Here is a 20,361-nt window from a genome sequence, read left to right on the forward strand (position 1 = left end):
TATTGTATATATTATGTTGTTTATGTTATTTTATCTATATTATATTATTTTATTAGTACATATAAAAGTTTATATACAGTTTTTTGTAATAATGAAATATTAGAAATATTAGAAATATAATATCATTAAGTTCAGCATTGCATCATTATATAAATTTTATGTATTGATGCTTTGCAAATGCAATATTTATTATTATAATTATTATTATTATTATTATTGTTATTAGTAGTAGTAGTAGTAATAGTAGTAGTAGTAGTAGTAGTAGTAGTAGTAGTAGTAGTAGTAGTAGTAGTAGTAGTAGTAGTAGTAGTAGTAGTAGTAGTAGTAATAGTAATAGTAATAGTAATAGTAATAGTAATATTACCATTATTGTTATTTAGTATGTTATATTGATATAATTTTTTATTATTATTATCATTATCATTATTATTATTATAATTTCTGTTTCTTCTGTCCATTTTACTATTAATAAATTTATATTAGTCATGTCATGTTTATTTGTTTATGTTGTTTAATTTCTGTACTTGGCAAATCGACATTTATATTATATTTATTGTTTATAAGAACAGTCATGTTTGCATTACTGTTTGCCAAACATACAGGTTTTTTGCGTCGTGCAAACACAATTATTTTTCCATGAATATTCATTGATGTAACTCTTGTGTTTTTATTATTGTTTACAATTTTTTGTAATGGTTTTCTAAATTCTTTTAATTCTACTTCTTCTGTTTTTGCTATATATTTAACACATTCTTTTTCTTGTGTTACCTCTGTTATGACATCTATTGTATTTTCATATTCTGTTTTCATTGTCATTTTAACATTTTCAGAATTATTTTGATTAGTTTTGTATTCATCATAATCATTACAATAATTGTTGCGATTGTTTCTAATATCATTCTCAATGCCATTAATAGTAGTTATATTAATATGATTATTTTTTTCCTCATCTGCTTCTTTAGATGGTTTAAGAACAACAGTAGAATGAGAACAAAAATTTTGAAGAACATTGTTTTTTATAGTATTTTCCAATGAATAATCTATTATTTTCTGATTTGATGTCTGTTTCTTTGAATTATCAAAGAAATAATTATCTTTCGATTCTGTAGAATTTAATTCAATTGATTTATTATTTTGTAATAAATTTCTTACATCTTTTGAAGATATTTTTTCTGTTTGTATTTCAATTATTTCTTTGGGTAATTTAAAAAAAATGGTAGAATGAGTACAAGAATTTTGAAGAATATTATCTTTTACTGTATTTTTTAATGATGAATGATCTATCATTTCTACTTGATTCAATGCCTGTTGTTTTTTATTATTAGAAAGACAATTATTTTCCATTAATTTAATAAAATTTAACTCAATATCTTTATTATTTTGTAATATATTTTTTATATCTTTTGAAGGTATCATTTTTTTTATTTGTGTTTCAATATTTTTATTTTTGATAAAATTATTTTCAGAAATATGTAAGATAGATGTATTTGATAATTTTTCATTAGATATTAAAAGTTCCTTATTTGTTTGACTTTTATCAAACAAAAGAATCTCATTAATATTTGGGACTGGCAAATGATATGTTTCTAAATCTTCTTTACAATTACGAAAATCATTTAAAATATTAATACTTTCTTTTTTTTCTATTGAATTTGATTGTGAATCATTTAATGCATGAATAGCATTTGATGTAGATATTTTATTACAAGATAAAGAAGAATCAGAAATAAATTTTTCAATATTTTCTATGTTTTCAATGTTTTTACTTGGATATTTTATATTATTATATTGATTTTTATTAAATTTTTCTTCTCGATCTACTCGACTCGATTTTATATATGCTGTTGATTTTACATGCGATCGATGGTTGTCAATATGATGATATCCTCTTTGTCTATCTCTATGATGATGTTCACTATGACTAGATCGATAATTATTCTTTTCAAAAACTTCAATACAACGATAACCTATATTTTTCTCATCTAAAGTAAATGTTGAATTTTGAGTAGATTTTATATGCTGTTTTGTAGAATGTTCATTAGCATTTCTTTTTTCATTTCTTTTTTTATTTTTTCTTTCATCATCTTTATTTATATTATTAATCAAATTTTCATGTTTTTTCAATTCTACTCTTGAATTATGAGTATATCCTACAGTAATATTTTTTACATTATGTTGCTTTTCATTAAAATGAGTGGAAGATTCAAAATTATTATACAGAGGAAATATAGATTTTTCCTTGGATTTAGAAACTATATTATTTGTTTCTTTTTTTCCGTTTTTTCTCATTGTTTCAAAACAATATCTTTCTCTAGTAGATTTTATTCGTTTTATAGGAATATCTTTGTTTATTTCTTCATTTATTCTTTTTCGCGTTGACATGTGTATTGTTTTTTGCAAAAGTCTAGATCTATCATCTTTATCATTTAAATCAGTATTTTTTATTGTATTTCTTGATGTTACTGAAGATTTTGTTTTATGTTCAACATCTTTATCTTGAACAATTGAAGATTCAGAAGTTTCTTTTGTATAAGAATTAATATCATTTAAAAAACCATTTTCTTTATTATTTTTAACTATATAGCTTTTGTTACTTTTATGTTCATTATTACTATTATTTAATTTATTTGATTGCTTGTCTTTTTTTTCTAAATTTTGTTCATCTGTCATTCTTTTAACTAATCGCTCACCAAAAACAGTGATAGGAATTAAGGCAGATTTGCTATGTTGATTTTTGGTTTGATTACATGAATAACCTACCAATGTTTCAATATCTTTTTCATTTGGAGGAAAATAAATATCATTTGATTTATGATGTGTATTTACAATGGTTTCTCGAAAAGTGGATTTATGAATGATACAATCATTAGTTTTAGGATATTTATCTCTTTTGAATGTTGCATCATCTAATCTGTAATAAATATATCAGAATTTAATAAATATTTTTAAAATTATCAATATTTCTATTTACTTACTTTTTTCTTAACTGATCTATCATTTTATCTTTTCGTGCAATTTCTGCTTTTGCAGTTTTCAATAATGAAAATAAATTAATTTCTAAATTTTCATTAATTTTTTGAAAATTTTCCAATCTTATTTTTAGTTCTGTAATTTGTTTTTTTAATTTTAGACGTTCTTCCACAATATTTTCTTCATTATTTGTCACAATCTAAAATTTTTAAACAAATTATGTATAATGTGTACTTAACCTAATCATAAATAGTATTATATTTTATAACACTTACGTTTTCACTGAACTCTGTTCTAAAATTTGGTAAGTCTTCATAAATATCGATGTCATCCTCCATGCTTTTTATTAATTTCTATAATAAAATTACAATTATGAAAATACATATTTTACTATTGATATGATTTTTTCATTTTACCAATATGTTATATATTTATGTATTTAATATAATACTTACTCAAGGACACATATTATTATCTTTATATTTATTGACCATCATGAAGCATATTAACAAATAGTAAATAATATCAATTTAATAAACACTTATTTTTCATTAAAATTACAATAATTTTGAAACACAAATGAAGATGAACCAAACCAATGAAATATATAACCGAACCAATAAAATAACCGTTATTACGTTCAGCTATATTTTTTCTAATATAATTTGATTGTAAATTAAATTCGATAAATATTTCTATTAATTATTATAATACTATTAATATTAATATGATTTTATATTATTATTAGTTAAATAACAATAGTTTTAATAATAAGTAATAATCAGAATAAAGTTATAATTTTGTAAAATACATTTTAAATATTTTTAAAAGTTATTTCTTGCATAGAAATAGTTTTTTTTCTAATATTTTTATATTGAATTTTAATTTTATTTAAAAAAACATATATATATATATATATATATATATATATAATCTTAATGAATAAATAAGATATTAATATTATAGATTTATCATCGTTTCACAGAAGAACACGATAAAGCGACACCTGTTGGAATTTATGATTGCAATTAAACTTGTGTATGTGTGTTTAAAGTTTTACATATAGAACTATAAGTTTATTTTTAGAGCAGTTTTTTATTCTTTCTTATTTCTTTATCGATTTTTATCAGTGAATTATTAAGTGATGTATCGTTAAAATTATATAATTTTTAATATATTTCACTTTGTATATATTTATCTATAATCTTTCACACAGTGCTCTATTTTGTTTAATTGCAATTTTTTCTTTAGTGCCAATTGATGATTTGTTTAAGTTATAAATAAGAATCAGTAAAAAAATTTTTTTATAATTGATTATATAGAAGATTATGAAGAACAATAATAAGTTCAATTAAGAATTATAAAGGTCAGTAAAGAGGTTAAAATGAATAATGTGTACACACAATAATTTGAGAAACGTAAAGTTAGTAAACAAATTTTTACATAAAAATTAAATTTTTATATAAAAACATAATTATATATATACAATTTTAAATAGCAATTTTTATTATTTATTATAAAAAATTATTGCACATAACATTTTATAACTTAGCAGTTCTTTGAATGTATTCTATCTAACACGAGCAGTAGCAACACGATAGTAAATCGATACTATGCAATCATATACAAACATATATATATATATATTTATCCTAGCTATATTAAAGTTACTAAAAAAAATGATTTTAAAGAACATGAACAAATTTAAAAATATATATATTTATTAAATAATTGAATATTAATATATATATTTATTAAATAATTGAAAATTGAAAACACTAATAGAAAATAAATTTTGAAAATTTCATATATTGATTAAAATTAAAATTTAACTTTAAAATTGAATTTCTATTCTATAGTATTAATAGAATTATAATATTATAGTAGGATTATGTATAATCAATGTATACATATACAGAGTGGCCCAAATAAAATATTATAAATTATTTTTTTAGAAACAAATAAAGCTATCAAATTTACTTTTTTTTTATTAAATGATAAAGAATAATTGATTTCTCAATGTTGAACAAATTTTTTTGATATATCTATTAAAAATTAGATTTTTTTTTTAGACGAAATTAGAGAAATAATATTAATTTTATATTATTCATATAATTCTTATCAAATTGAATAACATTTAAAAATTAAATTAATTAACATTTATTTAAAATTATTTATTAAAATTTTATTTTATCTTTTTTTTTGTATATAATTATAATATTTATACATATTTATACATATTATACATTTATACAATATTTATACATTATTTATACAAATTTTTTTTGAAAATAATTTTACAAAAATGAATTTTTTTTTATTATTTTATTAAAATAATCAAATAATTAAAATGATATCCATCAATTAAATTGTTATTAAGTTTTATATTAATCTTAAATATTTGATTGGAATATAATATAAATATAATATAAAATAATATCTGTATTTTTATTCATTCGAGAGAATAGTTATGTATTAGTAAATAAAATTTAATAAATATTCGAAAATTTACGATATAATTTTGAATATTTAATAAAATGATTTATTATGATAATTATGATTTCTAATATTTCTTATTTTTTTCGTTTTTTGTCGTTTTCTTTAAAAAAATTGTCATAATCATTTAATTATAAATAATACAAAAATAAAATAATTAAAATGAATATTAATTATTAAAATATTAAAATATTTTTAAATAGTTCGATAAGAACTATTTGATAATAAAAAATTGATTATTTTTCATTTAAAACTTCCATTCAAGAGAATTTCTATTTTTTCTTTAATACTAAAAATTTGTTATATACTAAAAAATTAAAACATGTATAATATTTAATATGTTTAAAATGAGATATGTATAAAAGAAGATATGTTATTATAATAATTATCCATGATGAACCAAAACCAAGAATCAAAGAATGTTTTGTATTATAAAATGATTAATGATTAAATAATATTATCTTTCAATTAATAATGGAATTATCTTAATATTTTTGAAGTATAAAATATCTTAATAAATTATGATAGATAGATAAGAATATATTATATATATAAATGCTAAATTATAGCAGCAAACTTTTTGTGGATTATAATTTTAAAATTAATAATCATTTTTACCAGTTTTTGAAGCCAATTTTTTTTTTAATAGAAATTTTCTTAGAAAAAAAAAATTCAACCTATTTTTATGAGATTTGCATTAAAAAGATTAAATTTAATTCTTTGTATAATTAAAAAAGTGCAATAAAGTTAGAAAGCAGTGTAAAAAATTAAAATTATTATCGGTTTTATCATATCATAATAATCAAAAAATTAAATAAGTTTATATTGTTTAATTTTCTTTTATTTATTTTACGAATCGTTAAATAAATTTTTCATTTTATTTTATTTTTTTTAATTTTTTTAAATATTTTTTATGAATCTGATAAAAAATATTAAATATTTTTATTTAATAAATTTTTTTCCAAATAATAAAATTTTATTTTAGAAGAAAAATGTTAAGTTCTATTAAAAAAAATTGACTTTTTTATTTTTTAAAAAATAATTATAGAAGTGTTCAATAAATTAAAAATGAATACAGTTATATTTTTCCTTAAAACTATGAAGCTTCTGTATTTAATTTTTTTTTTGTAAATTAGTTGTTTTCAAGATATTTATATTAAAATTTTCAAATGAATATTCTAATGAATATACATATAAATATGATAGATTTACTACATATAATAAAAATAAGCAACGCAATCTCAGATTAAAAAAATAATGGAATATGATACATATATGATATATATATACGATATATATTGTATAATATACATGAGATAATAAGATTATAAGATTTGATACAATATAAATATTTAAAACAATATAAATAAAAATATAAATAAAGACTTTAAAAATATGAAAAAAAAGTAGAAAAAAAAAGAATAGAATTTTCATACATTATAATAATTATGGTAATGTTTTGCTAATTTTCTATGCCTTATATAGTTACTTCAAATATTTTCAATACTTTAAATAATAATAAAAATAATAATTTGAATAATAATAGAATCAAAACCATTTAGAATTATTTTTTTTGAATCTCTGCTTATAAAGTATGTGCTCTCTAATAATAAAATGTGTTTTGGTTTAATCTAATCATGAAATATACTTCAAAATAAATTTGATCAATATTATCAAAATAAGAAAAATGAAATTTTCATATTATTCTTATTTCATTTATAAGATTATTATAATTAAATTCCTGAGATTTCTTTAGTGAAAATACATACTAAATATATATCATATTTGAATGAATACAAATTATTTGTATAATATATAATAAATATGAGAATATTTTTTTTTTCTTTCACTTACACTTAATATTTCTTGTCTTCAAATACCTAACAAAAAAGATAATATAAAAAGATGTCTAAACAAAAAAGATAATATAATTGATAACCTTTAGAATTTCGTATTTCGATAATTGATATTATGAATTGTTTCTGTGTCAATTAATAAAATTATTATATCAAAACTATAATATCACGGTCTATATAGGTATCAAAATATTGCTGTAGGTTCTTTGAAAATTTATTTTCTTGATACAAACTTTAAAAATTTTTTTTAAATATTTTCTGAATATTATTTGAATATAAATTTTTTAAAAATTTAATAATTTAAATTAATCATTATGGAATTAATATATTAAGTATTAGTATATATTATATAGTATTACATAGTATTATATAGTATATATTATAATATATTATAACTATTATGCATTAATATATTATTTATTGAATATGAATTTTCTGAAAATAATTCAAACTAATCATTAGTATTAAATGTATGTATATGTATATATATATGTGTGTTTGTGTGTGTATATATATATATATATATATATATATATACCTATAGTATATGTATTATATATATGTAATATATATTACCAAAATTTATAATGCAAAAGATAAATATACACATGAAAAAAATGATTTTTAAATGTATTGTATGATATTTTAAATGTAATAATATATTTATATTAATATATATTTTGTGAATATACATATATTTAGCATATTCAAGTGAACAAAATAAACAAGAAATGGTTAATTGAGGATAATAAACAAATCATTTAAGCATCTATTTTTAATAAAATTGTAAGCATAAATTGATAGCATATATATGTAATTATGTGATTATTATCTTATATTATTCGGAGAAAATAAATAGAAAAGATGATTTTAGAGATTAAAACAAAGCCAGAAATTAAAATAAAAATGTCTGTTTTTATGTTTTTTTGTTTATGCTTTTAAGTAGTAAGTTTAGATCAATTTAAGTGAAATGATATCACAATTCTATATATCACATTCTATTTTCATATATTTCATCTAATAAAAATTTAAATTATTTATAATTTAAAAAATAAAGTTCAACAAATATTTTTGTATATTATCTTTTGTATTTGCTTTAGTTTTTAATTTTTTCTTATATAGTCTTTAATTTTTTTTTTTTAATTTTATCAAAATATTTTATACATATATTACATATTGTTAACTTATGAATGTCAATTTAATGAAACGAAACGGAACAAAACGCAATTAAACGAAACAAAACAAAACAAAACAAAATGTAATTAAATGGAACGAAACGCAATGAAACGTAACAAAATGGATCAGGATAAAATATATGAAACGAAACACAACGGAACACAACGGAACATAACGAAATAAATGAAACATAACAAAATACAACGGAATGAAACGGAACTAAACAAAACGGAACGAAACGAAACGGAATACATTGAAACGTAATGGAACAGAATGGAATAGAATGGAACGAAGCAGTATGAATCGGACCAGATCAGATCAAGTTGTATATATCATAGTATGACAGTGAATAGCATAAAGAAATAGTAGGGGTAAAAGTTGATTGAAAGAAGAAGAATAGATAGAGAATAATATAACGTTGGTGAAGGAAACATTATACAGAAGGTTCAATGTTCTCCCACTCTTGAGGCCCAAGCTTTCAGTCTGCTCGTGTGGTCAGTTTAGTAATTACGCGGCAAGGAATAAGTTTGGGTATACGCAGTACTTGTAATGTGTAAAATAAAAAAACTTTGGGTGTGGCGTTTATTTTTATAATGCTCACTGTGAAACTATTAGCAATTTCAATGTTGAACATTATTAATTAGTTATTAAAATAAAAAAAGTGTGATTTGCAAATTGAATAATATTTATAAAAATCTTAAAATTTTTTCCCGCTTATGAAGTGGATTATAAGTTCATTACTGTATATTTATGTTTAACTGAAAATATTTTTTGGAAGATAAAAAAAATGTTTAATAATCGACAGGTTTTTATAAACATATTTTTATAGTATTGATTGAATTTGTGAAACTTGTGCGTTAAACAAGAGAATGTTTCATATCATTATAAAAAATAACTATATATTTTCTAATAACAACAATTTATATTTATTATTTTTAGAAATTCATATTTAATAATTCGTTTGATGTACATTTCTGAACTTTAAATCAAGAAGATATCTTTTTCTTTTGAAGTATTCAGTTTTATTTGGATCATCTTTCTTTTTCTTTATATTTTTACTTGACCGTATTAGAAGAATGACAGTCTCGGAAGAGTAAGTACGATGTCATATTAGTCTTCTTAGTCTTTTTTCAATTTTTTTATAACTTTTTTTATTATTTCAATTGTATTTGTTATATAAAGAAAATATATTTTGAATCTTAACTTGATTCTCTCACAAGAAATTCTTTTGAGAAATTTTCTATTTATTGAATTATTTTGTATTATTTTGGTTATTGCATTATTATATTGGTTATTAGTTATTTAACTTACAAAAATATGAATAACGAAAAAACATTTGTTTTTAAATTTGTTTTTATGCAAAAAAAAGAAAAAAAATAAAAAAATAAAAAAAGAAAAGAGGAAATAAAATCTTTTATATAATTGAAAAGTATAGATCATTTTATATAATATTTATATTTTCATTCTTCACATTATGAACATATGAATTATATATTCAGAATGGATATATATATATATGCAAGTACATATGCGTGAGACAGATGGGAGAGAAGCACATAATGAAGGCACATAATATAGTGCTGAATATAGGTGTGTTCTTGTATAAAAAATTTGAAGACAACGAAATGTTTAAAAATGTAAGTGATATGAGAAAAAGAAGCATGCGAAAAATCGTGGAAATTACTAAGTATATCGTATACGAGAGGTACTCAAGCGTGTTCAAATTACTCAAGCGCACTTTTAAGGCTTTAAGACTGACTGTTGTCGAAGAAGATTGGAATGCATGGTATGCGACTTATTCGTTGGACGTGTTTCACTTCGACTTAAACCGATTTTATTCGAACATTACCGAGAATATACGAACTGAATCGATTACAACCGATTCAAAAACCGACTCTTTTTCTGACAATTGTAACATAACTTCTTTTACTTTATTAATCGATTATAATTTTTCTGATATATTGCAAAACTTAAATTATGTATGATTTTTAAAAATATTTTTTTGTAATATATATTAAACGTATAGTGTAAAAATAATATTTGATTTAAAAAACATTTTTCTTCGATAATTGAGAATTGCTTGTATGTATATAATCATTATAGAAAAATTGTTTTTGTTCAATCAAGAATTATTTATATAATATCATATAATATATTGTTTGTATATATGCATAATATCAAAAACAAATACTGATTTAAAAATTATATGATATATTATGAGAATATTTTAATTTATAATTTAATTTGATTTAATAGAAAAAATTATTTTGAATGTGCCATAATAAAATATTTGTGAAATCTTTTGATTATAAAAAAAAAATTTCACTTATTATCTTATAGATTTAATCAATTGAAATTTGATTAAAGAATAATTTTTAAAATATCTAAATAATTTTGAATACATATTGATAAGTTTTTCTTGAGGATTGATTAATCAGTAGGTAATTAAGCATAAAAAACAAATACAATTGGAATAAATATTTTTATCTGAATTTTTGAAATATTTTTAAATTTTTATTTATATTTGAAATATTTTTAAATTTTTATTTATATTTGAAATATAGTAAAATATTTACAATATAATGATAGATGTATTGGATTATTAATAAAAATTTAACAATAAAAAACATCATATTAATAAAAAAATATTAAGTATTTATTTTTAATTATATTGATATTTTTGATATATTGATTTTAGAATGGCTACAGAATTGGCAAATAAAAAAGCTGAGCGTGAAGCTCTGCGCGGCGTTATTCAACAATGGAACGCTAATAGATTGGATTTGTTTGAACTCTCAGAACCAAATGAGGTAAATTATTATATCAATCACGTCAAATTTTTTCCTGTTCTTAGATTCAATAAATGTTCAAAATGTATATACAATATTTATTTGTTTTTTTCAGGACTTGGAATTTCATGGGGTAATGAGATTTTATTTTCAAGATAGTGGTCAAAAAGTTGCAACGAAATGTATTAGAGTAGCATCGGATGCAACAAGTCAAGCGGTCATCGAAACTCTTATTGAAAAATTCCGTCCAGATATGCGAATGCTTTCAGTTCCAGAATACGCACTTTATGAAATTCATGAAAATGGTGGTAAGTATAATAAATATAAGTATAGTAAAAATAAATTTATATTAAATTTAAATATTATATACAATTAATTACAATTTCATCATTTATTTTCTTTCTTATTTCTTTTTATTATTTCATTTATTTTATATATATTTCTTATTATTATTTCATTTATTTTATTTATAGAAGAGCGTAAGCTTGGACTCGAGGAGAAACCATTGTTAGTGCAATTGAATTGGCACATCGATGATCGCGAGGGACGTTTTTTATTAAGAAGAATCGATGATAAGACTAACGCTCAAGGTGTTGGTTTCTCTTCTTCGGATGGATCTAGTTTTCGTAGAAAATTAAGTAAACGTGAAAAAAAACAAATGAAAAAACAAGAAAAACTCAGTCGTTTAAAGAGTTTAGAACAAGATGAAAATAGTATACCCGTTGATCAAAATGGAGTAGCTGAAAAACTTTATACAGGTATAAATTTTTTTGTTATGAATAAAATTGAATATTTGTGAAATGATATGTTGATAAATTGAAATATATTGTACAATATAATACGATAATATTGTTATTTTAGAGTTACCTGAAACGAGCTTTACCAGAAGTATTTCAAATCCAGAAGCTGTGATGAGAAGGCGACGTCAACAAAAATTGGAGAGAAAATTGCAACAATTTCGTAGTAAAGATGGTGGTCCTGATACTGGAGGAACATTAAAGATTTATGGTGAAGCACTTTGTAAAGATGTTCCATATAAAACTTTGCTTTTAAGCGTTCGAGATTCAGCAGTTCAGGTTGTACGAGAAATGCTTTCTAAATATGGTTTAGAGAAAGTTGATCCACAACAATATTGTCTTGTACAGGTCAGTTGAATATTTTTTTATGATTTATTTATTACAAAAATAATTTTAGCTTTTTTTTTATTTCTTATACATTAATATATATATATATATATATATATATATATATATATATATATATATATATATATATATATATTATGAACATATGTAAAAATATTTTATTAACGCTTCGAATACGAATATTTACGAATATATTTCATTATTTCAGAGAAATTAAAATTATCAAAAAAAAAAAAAATTATTTGGTTAATAAAGTTATTTGATGTTTGGTAAAGGGAATACAAGTCATTTTTTTATAAATTAAATAATGAAAGAGATTTCAAGAACAAATTTATTTTTTAAGTAAAGCATATAATTTTGAATGTATTAATCGATTTATTTGAGTATTTTCTATAAAAAATATTTACCTATTTATATAAATTGAAAAATCATTGATTTAGAAAATATTTTAATTCAAATATTGCACTTTCGTATTCGAAAAGGAAAACTGAAATTAAAACTAAAAAGATGATGACTTTTTCATTTTTTGTGATTAATTTAGTAAGATAAAATGTGAGAAAATACATAAAAATAAACATATATATTTTCTTTATTGATTAAATATTTTCATTTATTATTGCTTAATATAAGCATTATATTCTACTGTGTTTTGTTTAATAAAAAAAAAAATGATTAATAAAGTAAATATGTATATTTTATTTCTATATCTATTTTTATATCTATTAGTGAAACTTTTCCTATAGAATTAAAATGAATGGTTCTTTTCAAATCGATTATTATCTTTTCAACTTTCAAATTTTTTAATTGTAAAATCAATTTTTCGATATAAATAGATATATTTTTTCTATACATATTAAAACATTTGAAAAAAAAGACTCAAATAAATTAATTAATATATTCAAAATTATGTAGTTCTATATATATATTCCATATTTAAAAAAAATGAAGTTAATCTTGATATTTTTCTCATGATATTTTTTTCTATTGATTTACTTATAAAAAAATTGTTTACATGATATATTTCCTTTGAATTAAATAACTATTATTAAAACATTTTTTTAATAATTTTAATTTTTCGATATTTAAGCATATTTATTTAAACGAAACAAACATATATTATATGTTATATGATATAATTAAGATATGAGAAAAAAAAATCCGAAATGTGTACTGTACTAGTATTAGTAAATTAATTTATTAAACATATTTCAATATCTTTTTATTTTATTATAAATTAATTTAAATTTGATCTTTATATTTTTTGAAAAATAAAAAATATTCTTTTTACATTAATGTAGTAATTCTATTATATTTTGCTTCTACCATATTTTAAATATATTTTTAAAATTTTTCAACTGCATTTCTTACTCTCTGATTCAATTCGAATTTTTTTGAATATACAAAAATATTGTTACAAAAAAAAAAATTATTTTTATATAGAAATTAAACTTTAATCTAATTTTTGAACATAGAAAAAATTCGCAATAAACAAAATCTTGTTAAAAATTATATATGATTTACATATGATAAGAGAACTTATTAGAGAAGAAAGCTCTAATTATGTTATATGTCATGAAAAATTCATTATTTCATTTCAACTTTGTGAAGGAAATTAAAAAAAATTGAATTTTTAGTTATTTCTGATTAGAAAAAATTTTGATTGTTTATACAAATATAGTACACAGAAATCATAATATCAATATATAAAATATTTACAATTTTAAAAAGAATAAAGCTCAAATTTAGATTATAATTCAATAATAACAATTTTTTAAATTTGATAATTTTTCTATAAAAATAAATGTATTTAATATACATATACATAAGAAATTAAATGTTGTGTAGGTAAATAGTGAAAATAATCTTAATGGAGGAACCCAACAAGAATATATACTGGATGATGACGAATGTCCTTTAGCTATTCTTATGAATCATTCTTCTACTCGCGGTACGTATTGGTACTTTTAATGAAAATAATTTGGTAAGATTTTTGATTGATAGAGAAATAAAATGGAGTGTTTATATATTTATATATTCATTTTAAAGAATTGATTTTAAAGATAAAAATTGATATACAAATAAAAAAAATTAGAAATTGGTTAAGATTTATTTAATAAGTATTTTATAAGTAATTGAAGTTTGTGTTAGATAAAGACGCACATATAATCAGATCATAGAGACATTTCTATTATATTGCTATCGCAATTTATGTCTATCTTTATTTTTATTCTTGCTTATTTAATGCGAATTTAAATTATTTATAACTTGATAAATAAATCTTAATATTTTTGATTTCCAAAGATATATCTCTTAGGAATATATTAACATACAATTAAATCAAAAAGTTTAAATAATAATAATTAAGAAATAATGTGAAATAAAAAAATTAAAAATTATTGAAAAATTAGAATTATATGTATATATATTAATATAATCGTGTTTCAAACTTAATTTGCACCATGTCATATTGTTCATGTATGTATATAAGTCAATAGTTATAATAAGCAAGCGCGCGCGCCTGCTTGTTGTTGGAGAACCGCCCACTGACTCTTGTTTCTAACTGAAATGCTTAAAGTCGCGCAACATTGTGACGTAATTTAACGTTACTTTTGTTGGCAGTTGTGATTTGAACTATTATGTCATACAGAAATTTTTGTATAGGAAAAAGATATTTTTATTTTTCTTTTTTTTATTGTTTGCGTGAAATGTTTAGATCTGTATATAATAATCAAGATGAATCAACATTTTGAATTGTTTGGTAAAGAATCTGTCATTGAATGTGAAAAAATATTGCATTTATAATGTAATATATCAAATGATATGCGCTAAAGAATTAAAAAGCATATTGAGACAATTTTGTATAATTCATGACAATATAAAATTGTCATGAATTTATAAATAGTAAACCTATAAATGAAGAAATTTAAATTTTTTTTTTCTTTGAAAATTGATATTTATATTTTTATAATAACATATTAATTTAGAAATCTTAATTAGAAATATATTTGTGCTTTTTTTCTTTCTCTTTTTTCTATATTATTTATCTTAATAAAGCACATTTGTTTCGAAAACTAAAGGAAAAGCTTTAATGCACAAATATTATCATGCCAATAATACAATTGTAAGTGTTATGTCAAATACATAACCTGGTTTTTAAAATATATTTGTAATAAAACATATAAATTGCAATAAAAACGTAAAAAATATTTAGAGAATGTAATAGTTTTCTATTTTTTATTGTAATTTTATAAAAGTGAAAAAGGTTAAAATTGAAGATTAATCGATCGAAAAAAAGGACTAGACGACGCGCATACGCATACATATTTTCAGGAGCCACGTAAAAGAAATTGACAATTTTTATACACAATGATGGATTGGGGAATTAGACGTAAGAATCTTGAAATTTATTTTTTACTTAATAATAATAATAATTGTTTGTTTGTAAAAATCTTTGATAATTGTATAGATTTTTAAAAATTCTAATTAATTTTTTTCATAATATAATTCCATTATGATTAGATAAATTTAATCAATAAGTATATATATATACATACATATATTATATACATATTTATTATTGAAAAATATAGATATTTAGAATTCGTTATGTTTTCTTTTTAAATTAATATCTTCAAGAAAATGAATTTTTATTTTTTGATGACAATATTTTTTCAATATAAATTTTCAATATGTTGATGATTGTTAAAATATAATAGAATTTTAAATGAATATTCTCTAAAGAATTTATTATATATTAGATATTTTGGATTCAATAAATTCTAAAACCGATTGTTTTAACGAGACAACGAATAGAATAACTAGTTTGAAACAGCGAGATAAGAAGCTGTAATAGTGTCAGTAAATATATGTTGATTAATGTAGGTCAACTAGCATGTGAAAGATAGAACATATGACTATTGTATTGTCATAAATGACATTTATGATTAATGAAATAGTGACATATAAAATGAAATAATAAATAACAAGTTATTATAAAACTATAATTATATATATAATATAATTATATATTAAAATTATTATAATTATTAATATATATTTTTCTTAAATTAAAATGATTTAAAAGCGCTAATTATGTATAACAATTTTTTGTGATATACTCTTTGAAATTTAAAAAAATTATCTTTCTATTTTTTTAAAAATATATTTATTTTGTTAATATTTCTAACGAAAAATTATTTATAATATATTATTTATAATGAAATTATTTTTTAAAATAAAATATAATATATTAATTTTGTTGATTATAATATTTCTAATAAAACAATATATTTACTTGAAAAATTTTATTTCGTATCTAGAAAATTAAATAAAGATTTTAAAGTAAAACAAAGAAGAATTATATAAGAAAATATGAAAATAAAAATATAATTATAGTAATATTTTTAAATTCACAATAAAAAATTATTATAAAAACGAACATATATTTGCAATTGAATGAGAACATTTAATAAAATATTTTTAAAGAGGTTATGAAAAATATTTCTTATTATGATTAAATAAAAAAATGGAAAGATAAATTTTTGAGATCTTAAGGAATATTTTATTAAAAGTTTTTTACATTAAATGATTCCAATTATAAATCGGTTAATTTTATTATAATTTAATATAATTAAGAAAAAACATCAATATTTGCAATAGTTTGAAAGAAAATAAACAAATTTTATTTATTTTACTTATATATATGCTTAATTATAAATTAATATTATTTATATGAAAAAAACAAAATATGTGAAAATATAAAACAAAATGTTTGAAGAATCGTTAAGTGAAATTTTTTATATAAATATTTAATAAAAAGCTCTAATATATGATCATATTTAAATTTTTAGTACATCTTAATATAAATTTGATTATAAAGTTAAAAATATAATTTTATTTGATAAAAATGAAGATTGAAAACTAAATAAAATTTAAAATTTATCATGTTAAGAAATATTCTTTTTCAAAAAATGTTAACAATTTTTCAATTATTTCAATACTCGTTTAAATTTAGAGACTGTATTTATTTTAATTGATTATAAAGATATATAGAAAAAAATAATTTAATTAATAATAAATTATTTTTAGTAATTAATAATAATATAATGATATAAAATAATATAACGAAATAATATAAAACCATTGCTATTATTTTTTTTTGCGATTCCATTATTATAATTTATTGGAATTCAATAATTGTGTTTTATACAATGAAAAATATTTGAAGATAAAAAGAAACGATTATTTCTTTTCGAAATTCCTATAATAAAAATATAAATGTATTAAAGCAAACTATAAAATGAGAGCGATGGGATATATAATTCAAATATATTATAAATTATAAATTAATTTTTAAATAAAAATACACATAATCATATATAGCTTGAAAAAATATTATTATTTAATAATTATTATTTAAAAATATTTATTGATCAAATATATTATTTACAGGTTCTATTATGTTTCACGTACGAAGAAGACCTTCGGATTATGTGCCTCGGAAACGCAAGAAAAAACCAAGTGGCAAATGGAATGAATTAGATTGCAGGTTTGTTGCAAAAATCATAATAGTAATCAATACTATGAAAATTCTTTGATATATAAAAAGAAAAAAATTTATTTAAATTTTTCATTAATCATAATTTGATCAAAATATCTATAAAGCAAAGCATATTAAATATATTATACAATTTTTGTAAAAAATTGATGTTGAAATTATTTCAGAAATTTCTAATTGAAAAATATTTCCATATTTTTGAAACTTTCTATTTAATAAAAAATACATATGTTTATTTTAAATATATACATGTGATTATTTCTGTAAATATCTAGAAATATGAAAAAATATTTTAGATAAAAGTATATATGGAATCGAAGGATATTTTGATGATAAATGATAATAAATTTGATTTTAGGATAATTTTGAATTGTTTTATGAACGTTACATTTAAATTTTTAAATGGAATTTAAAATTTTTTATTATATAATTTTATTTTTTTAATCACTTATATAATTGTACATATCATATATTTATATAATTTTGTAACAAAAAAAAATTTTTAAAATTAATAACTCAATAACAAGAAAAACAATTTAAGAAAAATATATTTATAAGTAAATATTTTGAAAATGTATAAGTTACAAGGATGTGTAATAAAAAATATAGGATTTCATTTCTCTTTATAGGAAAATTCATGATTACCTCAAAGTGAAATATTATGTATTTCTGAATAATATAATTTTAATAATATAATAATAATTCTGAATAATATATTTTTATCTAAAACATTTTTTTGATTTATAAAAATAATCGCATATATATTTAAAATGAATATTTAAATATGTAAATGAATTTATTAAATATGCCAATAAAAGTCATAAATTTTTTATTGGAAATATTAACGAAAAATAATAAAAAATGATAAATAATAAAAAATAATAAATAATAAAATATTATAATAATTTTAATATATGTTTTTGTTTGCTTTACAGATACGAAGATGAAAGATTACCTTTTTTATTAGAATTGAATCCTGATGGTAGTGAAATTCCAAACGGTGCCGGTGTACGACATCGGTTACAACCAAACGTGACGGAGGTGGGCTCGGAAAGACCAATAGGTCCACAGGCAGTTCAAGCTCAAACTCTCACTTTGACAGGACCAACGGTTATGCCGAGACACTGTGTAATTGCTTTTACTGAAAATATTGTCACTCTTACACCTTGCTCCAGAGATGCTTATACTTACGTAAACAATCAGAGGATACATCAAACAACAATACTTCAGGTATATATCATGTATCAATATATTAAATATTTTTTTCTATTAGAAATAGAATTTCAATATTAGTATTTATATTATATATATGTCATAAAATCTAGTACATTATTTTATTCATGTCTTATTCTTTGGTAATTTTTTTTTTTCTCTTCTTTTCTTTCTATTTTTTTTTTTTTGTATAGAATGGAGCAATTGTGAAATTTGGCAGATTACATACTTTTAAGTTCATCGATCCAACACCTGATGAACGAATTAGACAACGACATGATTCTGGAAAACAAATCGAATATAATTATGACCGGTAAGTACATTGTTTTATATTTGTTAATATGTACATATATATAAATATATAATATATATATAAATGGGATAAAATTTAAGAGTAGATAATGATAAGTAGATAAAACGATTAGTTTATTAGCAAATTATTATATGTTATTATATGTATTATATGTTATATATGATAATTATCTTTTAAAGTGCGGAAAAAAAAAGAAATGAAGATAGAAATCAAATAACAATAGAACAATATAAAATCGATGTTGAACCATAACAATATCACCAAAATAATTTTTTGTGTGAAACAATATTGCATATATTTTTCGAGCACGCTTTTCACAATGTTTTCACGACAATTTCTCTCTCTTTCCTTCTTTCTTTTCTTCTTCTTTTCTCTTTTCTTTTCCGTTTCTTTCTACTCTTGTTCATCAAGGAAAGAGGTTAGCTCTTTTTTGTGCAGTCCATTTGTAGTTTCCTAGTTTGCTTCTTTTTTCCTGCACGCAGCCTGCTTTTGTACCGTAGACGCTCCCCAGACTTGGCCAATCAAGAAACGAACATGGAAAAATATGGAACAGTATCCGGAACTTCAAATAATGGACAGAATCAAGTTCAAATTCAGAGCCAATCAATTCAAGACCAAATTATTCATTCATCTAGTCCAAACAAGTCTACACCCATTCCTGCTGCTGCTGTTACTGTATGTCATACTCGAAGTCCAACGCATGCATTGGAATCAACTCATAATTATGAAACTACGTTTGATCTCGATGGAAACGTTGAGACTGCCAGTCTTACCAGCAGCAGAGACGGTAACAGGTAACAATAGCTTTTATTTTTCATCGAAAGTATTTAGTTTGAGAAATGTCTAT

At 20.0% G+C, this 20,361-nt stretch overlaps 2 protein-coding genes across 18 annotated transcripts in view; one reads left to right on the forward strand and one right to left on the reverse strand.

Moving 5' to 3' along the window:
* Nucleotides 1-393: 393 nt before the first annotated feature.
* Nucleotides 394-10,255, reverse strand: LOC113218664 (putative uncharacterized protein DDB_G0282499). Of its 2 annotated transcripts, none has more exons than XM_026439776.1 (4): nt 10,237-10,255; nt 3,246-3,323; nt 2,976-3,169; nt 394-2,911 (listed from the first exon to the last, which is right to left on the reverse strand). In XM_026439776.1, the coding sequence occupies exons 2-4, from the start codon at nt 3,306-3,308 to the stop codon at nt 484-486; spliced, it is 2,685 nt and encodes an 894-aa protein (XP_026295561.1). In that variant the 5' UTR covers nt 3,309-3,323; nt 10,237-10,255; the 3' UTR covers nt 394-483. The 2 variants fall into 2 exon arrangements, with proteins under 2 accessions (XP_026295561.1, XP_026295560.1); XM_026439775.1 differs by lacking the exon at nt 10,237-10,255 and adding an exon at nt 3,426-3,643.
* Nucleotides 3,974-20,361, forward strand: part of LOC410161 (afadin) — a 51,732-nt gene continuing 35,344 nt past the window's right edge. For 8 of the 16 annotated variants that reach the window (XM_026439771.1, XM_026439762.1, XM_026439769.1 and 5 more), the window contains exons 1-10: nt 3,974-4,008; nt 11,197-11,308; nt 11,403-11,595; nt 11,761-12,045; nt 12,149-12,432; nt 14,278-14,380; nt 17,884-17,980; nt 18,925-19,219; nt 19,396-19,514; nt 19,997-20,308. In XM_026439771.1, the coding sequence (XP_026295556.1) occupies nt 3,989-4,008; nt 11,197-11,308; nt 11,403-11,595; nt 11,761-12,045; nt 12,149-12,432; nt 14,278-14,380; nt 17,884-17,980; nt 18,925-19,219; nt 19,396-19,514; nt 19,997-20,308 (1,820 nt within the window). In that variant the 5' untranslated portion in view covers nt 3,974-3,988. Of the gene's footprint in view, nt 4,009-4,198; nt 4,337-8,486; nt 9,304-9,437; nt 9,592-9,997; nt 10,136-10,265; nt 10,285-11,196; nt 11,309-11,402; nt 11,596-11,760; nt 12,046-12,148; nt 12,433-14,277; nt 14,381-14,939; nt 15,191-15,686; nt 15,821-17,883; nt 17,981-18,924; nt 19,220-19,395; nt 19,515-19,996; nt 20,309-20,361 lie in introns of those variants that run through there. The other 8 variants (XM_026439765.1, XM_016917213.2, XM_026439766.1 and 5 more) reach the window with 7 other exon arrangements.

This window comes from Apis mellifera, linkage group LG3, assembly GCF_003254395.2.
Source record: "Apis mellifera strain DH4 linkage group LG3, Amel_HAv3.1, whole genome shotgun sequence".
Taxonomy (NCBI): Eukaryota; Metazoa; Arthropoda; class Insecta; order Hymenoptera; family Apidae; genus Apis; species Apis mellifera.

Bases quoted from the DNA above. Each gene is read 5' to 3' on its own strand.
- LOC113218664 (XM_026439776.1), bottom strand. From the start codon at position 3,308: ATGGAGGATGACATCGATATTTATGAAGACTTACCAAATTTTAGAACA. The intron at 3,170-3,245 runs GTAAGTGTTATA...TAAAAATTTTAG, and splicing joins GAACAGAGTTCAGTGAAAAC to ATTGTGACAAATAATGAAGA. The intron at 2,912-2,975 runs GTAAGTAAATAG...TATTTATTACAG, and splicing joins ATAGATCAGTTAAGAAAAAA to ATTAGATGATGCAACATTCA.